General features: G+C 32.0%; 1 protein-coding gene across 1 annotated transcript in view; it reads left to right on the forward strand.

Annotated features, from left to right (window-relative positions):
• Positions 1-15680, forward strand: part of psidin (phagocyte signaling impaired) — a 104004-nt gene that overhangs the window by 16977 nt on the left and 71347 nt on the right. The window contains exons 4-8 of the mRNA XM_035350986.2: positions 3630-3823; positions 6614-6716; positions 8556-8636; positions 13352-13463; positions 13786-13869. Coding sequence (XP_035206877.1) covers positions 3630-3823; positions 6614-6716; positions 8556-8636; positions 13352-13463; positions 13786-13869 — 574 coding nt within the window. The remainder of the gene's footprint in view (positions 1-3629; positions 3824-6613; positions 6717-8555; positions 8637-13351; positions 13464-13785; positions 13870-15680) is intronic.

Below are 15680 nucleotides of genomic sequence, written 5' to 3' on the forward strand. Positions count from 1 at the left end.
CACTGCAATGCTCGCTTAGTCGCACTTTTAAGAGCTCTGGCGGCGCAGTGTTCCACCTGATGGAACACCCACAGAATTAAAACGGTAACTGCAATTTTTACAAAATTTGACCTGTGTACTACTTTAGGCCTAGATAGAGGGCATACAACTTTTTTGTTGAAATTCTAACTTTAAAGTATAGTGCACCACAAAGGTTTAAACCATCGTGCAGTTTAATTCTGAAAGGCCTTAAGTTTCTAAAGATATCAAGATCTTTTCAAAATGGCCCCTGCTCTTTTGGACTTTTATCATCCAATAACCATCTCCAATAGTTAGGACACATTTCAAGATATGTGAATATCTAATTATTTAGGAATGTCAATAAAAATATTTGGTACAATTCCGTTATAGGGACAGTAAAAAATCGCTAAACTTTTGTTAATGCCAAAAATAATTTTGGCAACCCTAACACATGAAAAGAAGCATAGAAGTAAACAACTATCTTGGATTATTATTTTAATTTAGATGAAAGGTTAATTTCATGTAATGCATTTTGTTCGCCTGCACATAACTGAAAGAAAGCATAATTATAATGAACTATCTAAGATTATTAATTTTTAATTTGATGAAAGTTTAATTTCATATAATGCACTTTTTTATTATTTTAATGTACAAAAAAAAGTTAAACAAAACTGAAATTAGATGAGAAACATAAATGTTTTAATGTCTGCCAACATAGCAGAGATTTTTTTTTTTTTTCCTGTACAAACATTCGTACATAAACTCGGGCAAATAAGAATTGAAATGCCGTCAAGTGTTCCCTGATGGCATTTATTACGCAATTTAGCACTGCCCCACGGCCGCTCTATAATAGCTCATATAATTGCTTATTTCATCTTTTACAACTGCAATCCAAGATCTTCAAGCAAAGTTATCAATCTGTTTACTTAAGAATCACATCTCCCGCAGATTCTAAATCTGCCTAAGAATATTTTCATCGCGATCCCATTAATTATTTGCACTCTCCTACACAAGCCACATGCCAATGAGCCTATTAATCGTAAACTCTTTCGTATCCGCTTTTTGCTTTAGTGTGTGTATTGTGTATAAAAAAATTATAAAAACCAAAAAAAGTATAAAATATAAAATACCAAAAAAAAAAAAAAAAAAAAATTTAAAAACCTAAAAACTTATAAAAAAAATTATGATACTTAAGTTTTTATTTTCTCATCTCTATCCTTAAACTTTCTCGAGCCTGTGGCTCCCTCTATTGAGCATCAAGTAAATCACTTATGCCAAATTTTTCCTATTTCTGCTCACTTTTAATAATTCTGATGTGGAGGTAAATGGTTTTGAACCATAGGCACTCCGAAAATTGCAAATCATTGGCATTGGCATTGTGTAAGACACCCATTTTTGGGGTCCACAAAATTGTAGTTGTGGTTGACAGTAAAATGTTCAAAGCCGACATCTTTCTTGCTGTTCATCCAACTTGTATGATTTCCAAGCAGTCAGTATAAATAATGCTTCCTTCTGCGATATTTTCTTTTATGGAATTCAATAAGGTTTTCGCTGATAGATCTAGAACAGAGTCTAAGAAACATTCATTTGATTCTCTGCATAATCTGCCGAAAACCCATTGTGGCGGAAGAACACGTCCAACATTATTTTTTCTACTACTGAAAAGGCTTTCGTCTACTTCAATAATTTTGCCACATCCACCGATTTTCAACTTAGGCCGAGAAATTAAAGCTACGGCACACACCCCATGCATGTAACCGTTCCAGTCTACAATTGTATTGTGGTTCACCTTCTGATGGAGTTCACAAAATTCAATAGATGTCATCTTCTAACACCAAAAATAAATGAACCTAACAACTGTAAAGGAGATTTTCAATCCTTTGAGCCAATATTCACTTCTTAATCCTTTCTTCGCATTACAAATTTCTTATCTGCACCTCCATTTCACTACCGAGTTACCATTAAAGCGTAATTTCATCTCATAGTTGTTCTAAAATACTTTTCTATCATGAATGATGCCTTTTTCAAAAAAATTCTGTTGCAAACTTTTCATCATAGGGTAGTTTCCAAATTTTTAGATACATAGCGTTATCAAAAAAGAATTCAAAAATTAAACTAATATTTCAGTGGTGACTTACAAATATAGAACTGTCTAAATTTATACAATTGGAAGTCAGCGCATGCACTAGATTTGGTGTGCAGTTAAATAAGTCTGCACATAGATTTGCTAGATTTGTCGCTTTTGCGCATGTGTTTACGCTGAAATTTTTTATGGTCTCTTAAACAGAATTGTACGAAATATTCTTATATACAACTTAGCTAGTTGTAGAGCTAATTGTATTTTTAGAATTAAAATGATGGGATATTTTTAATTTGTTATTCTTTGTATTTGATATTATGATTCTACATTTATAGTATTAAATTATACATCTCTATATTATTAAAGAAATATTCACTGTAATGAGGAATCATAGTAGATTTGATTGTTGGTTATAGTTTTTATTAGCTTTAGTCTGACTCATTGAATTATAATAATAGGTTTCATTACGAGACAATTTTGTTTTAGTTATAAAATATTCAGTATTATTTCATAATCCACCCAACCTTGACAAGAATCAGCGGGTAAAGTACTATGTTCCAAAGTAGGACACCCAGAATTTTACAAAAATGTATTTATGTGGCAACTCACTGATGGTTACAGGCAGGTATAATACTGCCGTCTGTCTCAGTAATAATGGAGGTAGTAATTCTCGCAGTTTTTAAATTTGAAGATCTGTGTTTCTATTTATTGTGATTAGTGTGTGAATTTCCCAACCTCCTTGCAATGAATAGAAATACCACTGTGTGTCTGCTACTAAAAAAGAAAGAATTGCATTTTTAGAAATGTGGCATTTTGCCTACTTGTAGAGAGTGCAAGAATGCATTCTATGAAGTTAATTTGTGCAGTTCTCTAACTTTAAAGCTAAAACAGTTTACTTGGTGTACATGGAGAGCAGTGCCAGTTTTCCTTACAATATCAAGAATTCTGCAATGCTTATTTTGAGTTAAAACAAATCTCTGTCCATATGGACAGAGAACTGAGAAAGTTAAATGTTTTATTATGGATATTTGTTGCAATTTTAATTTAATTTTTGTTGCTTTTTTTTTAATGCCGAGTATTTCATTAATGTTTGTTTTATGTAATTTTTACTGTTTTATTATGGATAATAGTACTACTTTGTTTTTGATTAATTAATACATTGCTGTTTTAAATAATTTTCAATGTGTTACCATTTTTTTTACATGTTAAGAGTTTTTTACATGTCACATGTTTTGTTATATGTTAAAATTAGAGAGTTGACTTTGCGTGAGTGATAGCAACTTCGTGTGAAGGTTTGGCATATAGTGCGAGAATACCATATATCCTAAATAAAAATGAATATATACTCTCTTTCTTTTTTTAATCTTTACCACTTAATTTAAAAAGAGGAAAAAGGTAGTGTTGTGATATGTTATATTTCTTTAGACTTTTAATACCTTTTTAGGTTTTAATTTTTCTTTTTAACACAGAGAATTCCTGTGATATTTATGTATTTTGTTATATTTGTTAATATATTAGTTTTTTTTTTTAATTTTTTATTTTTATTTAGCTCAGCTTATTGCTGATGCATATGAAAGAGCAACCAAGAAAGATCCTCAGAATGAAGAATTATTATCTCATTTGTTTATGTCTCATGTACGAAATGGAGATTACAAAAAACAACAACAAACAGCTATGGCCCTGTATAAACTAAAACCAAAAAATCCATATTATTTCTGGGCCATAATGAGTATAGTCATGCAGGTTTGTGCATTTAAGTTTCTATTTTTACATTTATAAATGTTTTGTGAATTGCACAAAATTTATTATACCAGATTTAAACAATTAGATTATTTCAACAAATTCTGATTCAAGCTGCAAACTCAGAATATTTATATATTTACTTCATTATATGAAGTAATTTATTTTAATAACATTCTAAATGAATTAGAAACTTAGTTTCTTTATTTTGTTGTATGCATATAATTTTCTACAGAAATGGCACAGTGACTGCATGTCTTGTAAACTAAAACTTTAACAGAATATTTTTTCATATTTTAATAGGTTGGTCATTAAAGTAATATATCTGAACTTACTTCAGTGCTATGAGCTCGTAGTTACTTAAACTCATAGCTGCCAACTCATCAATTTTTCATCGCAGCTCCTACTAGATCAGAAATCTCCCAATTTTTAATTTTTAGCCTTTGCTAAGGCAAATTTTTTTATACCAGTGAATGAAATTTATTGGTTTAACAAAACTTAAATTATGCAAATTCCATTCCATGCAAATTGGTGATGAAATTGTATTTCTTTAGCTTTTCCAGAAACGTGAATCTTTCACATACTCTTTGACCAAACATTCTGTGCTTTCTTTCTGTGTCAAAAACTCATGTGCATGGCAAGCTGTGAACATAACATAAAGCATTTCCATTATGAGGTGAAAATTATTTGAAAAATGCAAAATGATTGCAGCCTAATTTCTACGAAAAATCTGGTTTATCCAAATCTACGGTTGGTACCATAGGAAAAAATTTGGATGGCAGGGAAAAGTTTAGAAGGCTTAAGTAGAAGCATGTTGAAGCTGAAATGGTTCACCAATCAAAAAAGCCATAATCTGCCAATATTTGGACAAGTGCTTCAGGTAAAGACCAATGACTTTGCTGTACAATTTGGAGGGACTATCTTTTTATGCTAAAATGGCTGGTTGGATAGATTTAGGAAGCAAAATAATGTTTCTTCAGGAAAAATTAAAAAGTGTTTGAAGAGGTATCTCTTGCCAATACCAAAAAAGACATTTTTAGCACCAATGAAGCTGGGTTCTTCTACGATATGGTGCCAAATCAAAATTTAAAACGTGGTTTCGGCCAGTCACTGGCTGAAAATAGTCAAAAAGACAAATCTTGGTTCTTTGAAGTGTCAGTATAAAATGTGTCGTTTTTCATAAAATTTTGGTGATTGGAAAATCTCAAAAACAAAAATGCATAAAAAGTTTGTTTTTTGGTTGTTTCCTATGAAACTAATTATAAAGCATTGATGATATCAAAACTGTTTTAAGAAGGGTTAAGAAAATGGAATGAAAAACTTTTTGCTAAAAAGCAGAGGATTTAACTCTTGATTTACAAATTTGTTGTACGCAGTGATATCATAAATTTTGAGTGGATTAAGATTGTTTTTTTGTCCCCAAATGCAGTTTTGATACTGCAACCTATGGAACAAAGTACGATCAAGAGCCTGAAGTGTCATTACAGGAAGAAGCTCATTTTGAGCATTTTGAAGGAGTAGCGCAATCATAAGGATTATAACATTTTACTTCTTGATACAATGCTTATGCTAGAACAGTCTAACTTATTACAGAATCAACTATCTGAAAAACCATTACTGTATTTTCAGAATGTCATATGGAGTTTTTTCTTTTTTGATTATGTGATGGTAATGTTACTTGCAGAGATCCAAGAGATGAAGATATTGTAACAGAAATGAAAATGAGAAATGCTGGAGTTTAAAATCTGTCTGATGCTTATAAAAATGTTGAGGAAATGCAGCATGGGGAAAGTAAACTTCTCTGCATACTATTAATAAGGTTTTTTTCATTCAAACTGCAGAACTGAAAGAAATGGAATTTTTTTACTTCTGGTAAAAATATGTATAAAATTTTCCTGTAATCTATATGACAGCAGAAAGACACAGATAACTTTTGTATGTAAAAGTTAAACTTAAATTCACCAATATTTTTATTTATTTTTAACATTTTATATTTTTGTGAATAAAATTTTTCATAGTTTTAAAGGTTCAATTCAAGGGAAGCATCAAAGGTAGATATTTATGCTGGGCAATTATCGTGTAAAATTATTAACCTGTAGATAAACTGGAATAGAGCAAACAACAAATTTAATAACTGGGTATAATAACAACTGTAATTATATTGCCATATGATTTTTTTAATTAGATTTATTATTCACTTCTTTTGCCAGAATGACATTGTTAATCTTTTACTTACTTTTTTGGGGGGAGGTGCATATATGTATCTGTCTGTATGATTGCTGTTATTTGGCAGAACAATTTTCTTGTATGATGCAAAACAGCATGTGATATATGGATTTTTTATGTTATCAAATTTAGGTATGTTAGTATTTGCACACATTTTGAAAATTTCAAGTTTTTCTTAATTTTTTTAAGAAATATAATAAGTTGCATGATGAAAAAATAATAAATTGCATGATAAAAGTTGAAATAAGTTAAATAATCAACTTAAATAAGTTGCATGATGTATTTTCAAAATTTTTAAATTGTTGCAAATCTTTAAAAAGTTGACAATCTTATTTACTTAAAAAATTCACATAAAACTGAAGCAGTTCACTTCAAATGCATGTTATTCAAATGCCGACTGTGTGTGTGTGTGTGTGTTAAGATTATAAAAAATGTTGCCTTAAAAATGATGCTGAATTTTAATGTAGTTGACTACTTTCTATTCTATATTTGTATTTTCATATTGCAGTTCTTCTGTCCATTGATTTATTTTTTGTTTTTAAACTTTATTTTTTCATCCTTATCCAGGCAAATGTAGCAGAAAAAAAATTAGCAAAACAAATGCTTTTACCTCTTGCAGAAAGAATGACAGAAAAATTTGTAAAAGAAAATAAACTTGAAGCAGAAGCTGGTAAGTTCTGTTTAGTGGGAAAATGTTTATATTTCTCTGTGTCTTAATTTCTTAATTGCATGGTTCTCGGTTTCATTATGAATGGCCTGTCAGTCGACAAATAATCACAGGTTTGACTACACCACCCTCTGTTAATGGTGACAGAAAAGAGACCATACCTGTGTAAAGTAGAAATACAAGTTTAGGCTCCTTCTTTATGCCCCATAGGCATGATGGGATGATCAGAGCACTAGTCCGAAAACATAATTCCCTCAAAATCATACTTCATGGTAGCCTCTGTTAATAATACATGAAAAGTTGAAAAAAAAATTGGTAGCTCATTTCAAGTTCTACTCATGACAACTGTATGGTTTTCTAAACATAGCTTTTAAAAATATTAGTTTAAATAATTCCTATTGTTGCAGATTTTGTATTTAATTTGCTATTTTTAGTAGAATTATAATGAAAATTGTTTTATTTCCCAGTTTTAAGAGAAAGCTGCTCTGAAAAAGTAAAAACTACAGGAGCATGCACATTTAATAAATAGATATCTCATAATTTTAATCTTTTGCTTTCGAGAATACCAGAATGTTCTTGTGCATGATTAAAAAGCTTATAAAAGCAGGAGGAAAACATCACAATTCAGTCGTTTACTTAGTTCTTGTTGATTGTAGCAAATTCGCGGTGAGATCGGATTAGCTTTCTCTGCTATGAATTGTGTTCTGTTTAACGTTTTAGTAGTTTAAAATATAACTACTGTGAGATATTGTGATATTGTATGAATCTCTGAGGAAATTTCAGCATTTTGCTTTATTTCTTGGAATAAGAATAAATTTTATTAACTTGTGCATTCAATCCATTACGAACCCCTACGCACGCAACACTATTGTTTGTGCAGTATAATTAGATTAATGTCTGTTAATTTTTTTATATCTTATATGTGGAAAATTAAATAGGCTAGATTTTGGAAAATATGTGGTAGTCCTGTGAATTTATCAGAAACCAAATGGTATATATATCATGCAAATTAAACAAATACATTTTGATATATTTTTATTAAATTTTAAATGAAATTACCATTATTTTTTGTTGAAATGTCTTTATATGTACCTTTTAATATAACCAATGTATTACTGAGGGAAAAGATATATGATAGTCAAAGAATAACAACAGTTGTTTTTAAGTACTCATATATATTATTTTAAGAATTTTTTTTAAAACTACACCTTCCATAATTTGGGGAGGGGGAATTCTGTAATTGACTGTCTGAGCTGATTGTTCAAATGGAGTTTCTTTTATTAAGAACTGCTGCTTTGTTGCAGTAGAAGAAAACTAGAAATTGGAACTGTGGTATAGAAACTAAACGAATTCACAAATAGAAATAATTTTTTTTTATATAATATAACCCTCTGAAGGGCATGACTACCTTTATCCAGTTATGAAATTTTTTTGCCACTTGGTTTATATTAGCTTAAAATGTAAAATATTTTGCTTTCTTTAATGATGTAAATATCATCTTAATGAATAGAAGTTTATGAAAAGAGAGACTAAAATAAGTAATTATATGCATTTAACTTGTGAATGCTGTTTAAATTCAGGTCTAAGCAGCTTCAAACAGCCGTGCAACTCAGAGGGTTAAACTTTGGCTTAATTACATATTCTTGGAAGTATTTACATGCTATGAAGTGGTATCATTCAAAAAATGTGATTGATGGCCAAAATCCGAATGAATATTTGAAATGTGCTTAAAAGTGCAGGAAGACAAACATTACATTTTCTATAGCAAAATCTTTGTTAGCCAGTATTATTTTAAAACCAATGTTCATGTTGCATTTAACATCAAAACTTTAAAATTTTTAGAAGTACAGTTGTATTTGATGATTCTTGAGCAACAAGAGAAATATGAAGAAGCTATTGAAGTCTTAGATGGTCCGCTTCGAGGTAACGTAATAAAAGCATTGTTATTTGTTTTCCCTGAATTTCTTGCATTTCCACATCCTCAGGCTTCCCAACTTAAAAGGGGTTAGATGCATTGATGCTTGTGTAACAGAATTTAAAATCCAGCTGTAACAATTTCTCACTGACTATCCATTGTGTATAACAGTATCAGTATCAGTTGAATCAATCATATGCAAATAAAATGAATTTTAAACTTAGTTTAATACAGTTATGTATGTATATAGATTTGTATTTCATGTACAGTACAAAGTCCAAAATCCAGACGTCCATTATACGGGATAATAAAAAATCCGGACCTCAAAGCCACAAATATATATATATATTTTGTTTTGTATGCTTTATTCATGCGCATTTGATTTTTCCTTCCATAATAAAACATGTGGAGATTTTCACTTAAAAATTTCGATTCTTAATTTCACTTATGCACTAAATAAAATACCTCGTTAAAACAATCATGTAAGTATAAATTTGTGAGATTAATAATTTGGCTCCGTAGAGTGTCTGCTTGGCATAAATCTCAAACCGAAACATTCAGCTATTTTTTATTCCTGACACCGACCTGGCAAGTCATTATTTATTGTATTTTGCTTTCATCACCACATGTTTATCAATACATGACAGCTTCAGTAATAACTCCTGCAGCAATGTCTAAACTTTTTTTTCTTTAATATTAGGAATTGAATAACAAGAGTATGGTAACCTTTTATGCTAACATTACGCTTGGTGATGATTATTTTTAAATGCTCTAAGAAATGTTGACGAGAAAATTTCAACAAAAATTTCTTTTCATATGCTAAAAATAGATTTTGTTAATGAACCTCACAGGCCAGAAGATTACATTTAGTGCCATTTTAATTAAGAATAACTGATATGTTATTCACCATACACCCAGAAGCAGCGGCAGAATAGGTCGGCACCGGACGGCAGAATTTAGGGAAGACGAAATTTTTGGAATTCGGGAAGCACCAAGCAGCAAAATTAAGGGATGAGAAGTTTTTTATGATTTAGGGAAAGCACTGGGATCCAAAGTTTAGGCTCGGTGAAAATTTAAAACTTAGGAAGGCGCTTTGTAGCAGAATTTAGGACCCGTAGAGACTGCACCAGGCAGTATCTAGTGCTGGCCCTAGATAAAGCCCTAAGTATATGTGGGAGTTTATTTATTCAGGACTCTGATCAGTTTGAAGCAAATAATGTATAATGGACGCTATTAAACTAGGCTAAAATTATCTTTACATTATTCTCGTTTCTAGAGCCACCAGATTTGTGCATCACATGTAAAATTATATATTTTTATTATATTTTATGAATAATAATCTTATGCATTTAAAAATATTATTTATCATTGCTTGTTAAAAAGCTTTTTGAAATGATGTTTAAATTTTGGTTTTCATAACTGCATTTTTATCTTATCAGTCACAACGAATGATTTATAATTAATATAATATAAAAAGGTTAAAAATTCCCACAAACATCTTTTATAAAAAAAAAATTGGAACTACTCTTATATGCGCCCTCAAGTCGCCAAATGCGGTGACAAATTTCTCACCAAACATTCTGGGCAAGAAACTCCATGCTGCCATATTACTATCTAAATTTTTTGTCTACATTTTGAACTTTAAACCTAAAATGTCCCCAAAAATGCGGTTTTTGCACCTCCAAAAACCACATTTTGAACACACAATTTAAACTAAAAATCCGAACCCCCCTCCCCCCCCCAAAAATTTAAATAGCAAAGCCGTAAAGTTTCTAACCGAAAATATTTGACAAGAATCCATGTACACAGCAATACATTTTAACTTTAAAAAACATTCTACGAATTGCACAATCTAGGCAACAAACGAATCTACGAACTACGCACACCTTGCTTTAATAAATTAACATAACAACAATAAATTTCAGAGAATACCATGTACACAGCATCCTGTTTCAACTTTTAAAAAAATCTACGAATTGCACAATCTAGGTATTGCGCACAAATCAACAAAATAAACTAAAATTACAAACAATTCAAAAACAACAATAAGAACAGAAATTCATGGTAAAAAAAACAATGAACATAACATTCTACAAAATAAAAACAATTAAATAAAATGCACTTACCATAATGCATTCCTGAATAAAATTTCACCAGTCACAATGTCTGTGAACAAAAGTTCCTCCGTTTTGCTATATCACATGTCTTTCTGCAATTCAAAATTTCAAAAGTAACGATAAAAACTTTCTCCAAAGTTAACTTACTACACGAAAACTACGATTCAAAACTTAAACTCCGCTGACAGCCGCATACTTTACGAACAAGCATTTGACTACAAATCCACACAAGAACTATCAGAAACACCCTTCTTCGTCCAAGTTCTCATAGCAGCTCCGCATTTCGCACTCCGTTTTAAAAGTACCATTTTAAAATACACTTTGATCCTCATGAACACACCCGAGAACAAAAGACTCATTAACAACTCCAACATCGTACCTTTTAATACTAAATTTACTTTCCACACAATCTAAAATACGTGACTGAAACCTTCCCACCACGTCTATCATTGCAACATAGGCCATTTCAAAACACGCACGACACTGCAGCAAAAGAATTAAGTGTCAACGTCAGAAGGGCTGCCATACAAACAGCAGCGTCCCCCAAACCATCCCACAGCACAGAATCATGCCAAAAACCAGTGCAGATCACATATCGCCACATTTGGTGATCTTACAGCATATATAAGAGTAGAGCCAAAATTTTAAATATTATTCTTCGTCAGTATCATTGGCAAGTTTTCATGCAGAATATAGTTTTAATTTTAACCATCTTTAATTTTGCAAGCCCACAAGTTTTTTACATTATTATCATTGGGAACTATACCTGTGAGTCAGTATTATTATTGCGTAACTTCATTCTACAGCTGCCATGACATAGACTATTAGAATAAATGGGATGTTACAACTGTTATTAAATATAGTTTTATAGTCCTACACTAGTTTTTCTAGTCATACTAGACTACTGAACTAGTGATTGACTACACTAGTTCTTCTAAATTCTGTAATTTACCACCTCCGCTGTCTCATTTACTTTGTTCCTAATGTACTTGACCAGTTTTTATATAGCTTTTATATTAAATTCACCTTTTAACTGTATAGAACGTAGATACCTTTTCAACAAGTTTCAACAACAGAATTATTTCCTTATACAAGGTAACCAAAAATGTTCTTGCCATTTTGGACAGTCAGAAAGAAAAAGTCATTAAACAAATAATAATCACCGCTAATCCTCAGAGTAATCACCATCGGCAATCCAGTGCCTTTTGTCAACGAGTGGCTAGCTGTGCAATGCCATCATGGTAAAACTCGGGAGTCTTGGACGCAAAGAAGTATGTGAGGACCTTTTTGAGGTCTGTCCTGTTGTTGAAGGATTTCCCATGAAGAGGGTTGTCCAGGGACTGGAAAAGTTGGTAGTCTGTTGGTGCAAGGTCTGAGAAGTATGGTGGAAGTAGGGGGTAGTGTCTCCCAGCCCAGTTGCTGCCTGGTGTCTCTGGCCTTTCGAGCCACATGCAGCCGTGCATTGTCATGAGGAAGGAGTACAACCTTAATATTGACCAATGCTGGCTCTTTGTACTTCAGTGCCTGATGCATATGTTCCAACTGCTGTGAGTACAGGCCTGCTATAATGGTTTGCTGCACTGGCAAGAGCTCATAGTTCACTACTTGGTGACTAGTCCACCAGATACCGAACATGATTTTGCGTGGGTGGAGAAAATGTCTTGCAGTGTGAGGCACAGGGTCCATTGGTGACAACCAATGTCTAGGTGTGTCATACTGGACCCACTTTTCATCGCTGGTGATTATTCGATCAGATATGGATGCATTGTGGTGCTGAGTAAGCAATGACAAACAGGCAGCGGCCTATTGTTGCTTCTTTGCATCTGACAGTGAGTGGGGTACGCTGCTCAGATTGTATGCCTTCCCTATGTGGTGCAAACGGAATCTGATCATTTCATCAGATACCTGGAAGTGTGCAGCAAGCTCACCACATGTTTGGCTACCGTCACTATATGGCTGCTCTCAGCGCCTCATCATCCAGCACTTTTGGCTGACCACTGCATGGTGTATCGCTAAGAGACATATCCCCTGACCTGAACTTCTGAAACCATTGCCTACCGGTTCATTCATTAACAACATCATCCCCAATGGCCTGGCAAATTTGGCGACTTCATTCTGCTGCTGACAGGCCCACTTTAAAATCCTACAGAATGAGCACCTTTGACTCTCATTTCAATCAGTTGCTGTGCGAGTTATGTTTGAAGTACCAACCCAACATGCTTATCTTCTTTCCTTTTTATCACATTTTTTTTTTCTTTATAACAAGAACTGTTATTAAGCAATGCATGTATTACTCTAAAATAATTTTTCATAAGCAATGTAGATTATTTCATGTTTGTAGAGGTTAACGATAGCTTTCTACATTTCCATAGTTTCCTTCTTTTTTAAACATATTTGAATTTGAATCTAAAAGGGGGGATATTATGAATTTATAATGCTGTCATTAAGAAATTTTTACTTTAATTAAATAACTGGAAGATTTCATATATCTCTTTTACAGTTTTATTCATGGTAGAAATTCAAGAACCAGTCTTTACTTTAAAAATTTATACACAAAATTCTAGATAAGCTGTTGTATAGTGTTAAATGATGCATATTTCTTGCAGAAAAACTATCACCATATCAAGATGTTTTGCACAGAAGGAAAGCTGAGTTTTTAATAAAATTACAAAGGTGGCCTGAAGCGAATAAAGCTTTTAAGAAACTTATATTAGGAAAGTAAGTTTATCAATTAGTCTTTATTATAACATTAACTTTTGAATTATTTGTTGTTTATGTAAAAATGTGTCTCTTAAAGAAAAGTATTCTAAAATTTAAATGATTTGATTATAGTACTTTGTTTTAGACTGTAAATCTGGATTTAAAGTATTTCTGTTTTTAACATCTATCCTTGATACATGATATGTGTATCACCTTTTAAAAAATTGCGATCTTTTCAGAAGCAAGTTATTTATTTGAAATCAATTCAAAATAAAATGGATTTTTTAAAAAGTGGTTATATTTTTAGTGCATTTATATAACTTGTTTATTCCTTCATCAGCCCTGATCAATGGTCTTACTATGTTGAATATTTCAAGTCAGTTTATAACCTTATTGAAAGCAACTGGCAACCTGATGAAAACAGGTAATTTTTTAATATTGAATTTGAATTTTCTTTAAGTAATGTGAATGTTATGCAAATGTAAGAAAGAAAATAAGATGCAGAGTGATTAACACTTTACCGGCCGATCGGCTTTTTATCACCAACGCCTACCAACCGTTAGCCTATTAATCGGCTTTTTATCACCAACACCTACCGACCGATAGCCTATTAATCGGCTTTTTTTAACCAACACTTACCGACCGATAGCCTATTAATCGGCTTTTTTTGTCAATGCGTACTGACCGATAGCCTATTAATCAGCTTTTTTCACCAACATCTACCGACCATAGCCTATTAATTGCTTTTTTCTCAGGGCTAACTAAAAGTAGCCTATCAATTGGTAGCCATGGCGATAAACAATTGCCATTTGCTGTATCATCTGCATTTTATTAGTAGTATTGAGGAACATTGCTCACTTGCGTTAAGTGCGTTGCTTCGTAAACTCCCACATTTTCACACCATTTTTAAAAAGTTGACCGTCCATGATGAGTGAAAAAAAATGGTACTGGAGAGTTTTATTTAGATGATTTATCAGATTGTCCTGACAGTTATTAAAAACAGGGAGAATCTGCGGCTGAGCGGCAGGTTGGATATGCATATGCTGTTGAACCACTAGAAGTCGGTAAAATGTTAATATCCATTTTTAGTAGGTAAAATTGCTGGCAGTTGTGTAATTTGGCAAGAGGGGGTGATGTTTTTCATACTAACATTTCTAAATAATTTTTGTATTTTGCATCAGTTAAACAATGTTTAATTTAACCTTTCTTTCATTTACTGTTTGCAATAATCCTGTATGGGATTTGGTCATAGTTGCCAACTCCCATACAGGATTACTGCAGATGATAAAAATTATTTGGTTTTAGCTTGAGACTTTCAATTTTTCATCACATTTCCCTTCTGGGTGTGTCAAATCACAGAAGCTTCTCTTGGTGTGTCGGTTGATCACAGAATCCCTCGGTTTTTAATTTCTAGCCTTTTATTTCATGGTTGCTACCACAGCTTTGTCCTTTTCTCACTGAAACTACAGCTGCTATGTAATACTGAAAATGAATCAAGGTAGTGTTATTGATAAACTCCAAGTAAGGATTTCATGAGTTGTTTGTTTTGAAATTTTGCTAGAGAAATGTATAAAAAAGCAGGAAGTTTCGAAACAGCTGCAAAAGAGAAAATATTCAAAGTTTTCTTATATTATGCCATTAATTTTGAACATTCATCACAGTAATGCTGAATGTGAATAGTCAGTCAGTCAAGCGAGGAAAATAAAGACAGGGTTTAGATCATCTCTTTCGAATGCAGCTTTTGGAAAAACTGTTATTGTAGTTCGACCGCCTCATCCGCGACCTTAAGCACAAACACGCATGCGGGGTTTGGACCAAATTATTCTTAAAATAGGGTGGAAGGAGGGGAACTTCCTTTCCTTGAGCATATAAATTCTCTCCATAGAAGAGAAGACTTTCATGTGACCTTTCACTTTGCAGCAAGTAATAATGACCTTTTGGATGAGTCTATGTGTTTTGGCAGAATGCCAGCCAAGGTTGCATTTGAGCAGTCAAATTATACTTGAGTATTAAAAAATGCTCCACAGAAAATTATAACACTAAAAGATTTTCAACATCATTTTTCTTAATAATTTTTATTAGATTTGAACTGTTTTACTGTGCAATAGACATTTGTAAAATGTTTTGTGAAGATTAACCAATGTTTATTCATTTACTATTTGTATTTAATATTGTATTATATGAATTACATGACTATTTTTAACCAAGCAGTTGTATGTATAATAATTATTAATT

This window comes from Stegodyphus dumicola, chromosome 4 (assembly GCF_044657685.1).
Source record: "Stegodyphus dumicola isolate Sdum_Otavi_A_Nest chromosome 4, ASM4465768v1".
Lineage (NCBI taxonomy): Eukaryota > Metazoa > Arthropoda > Arachnida > Araneae > Eresidae > Stegodyphus > Stegodyphus dumicola.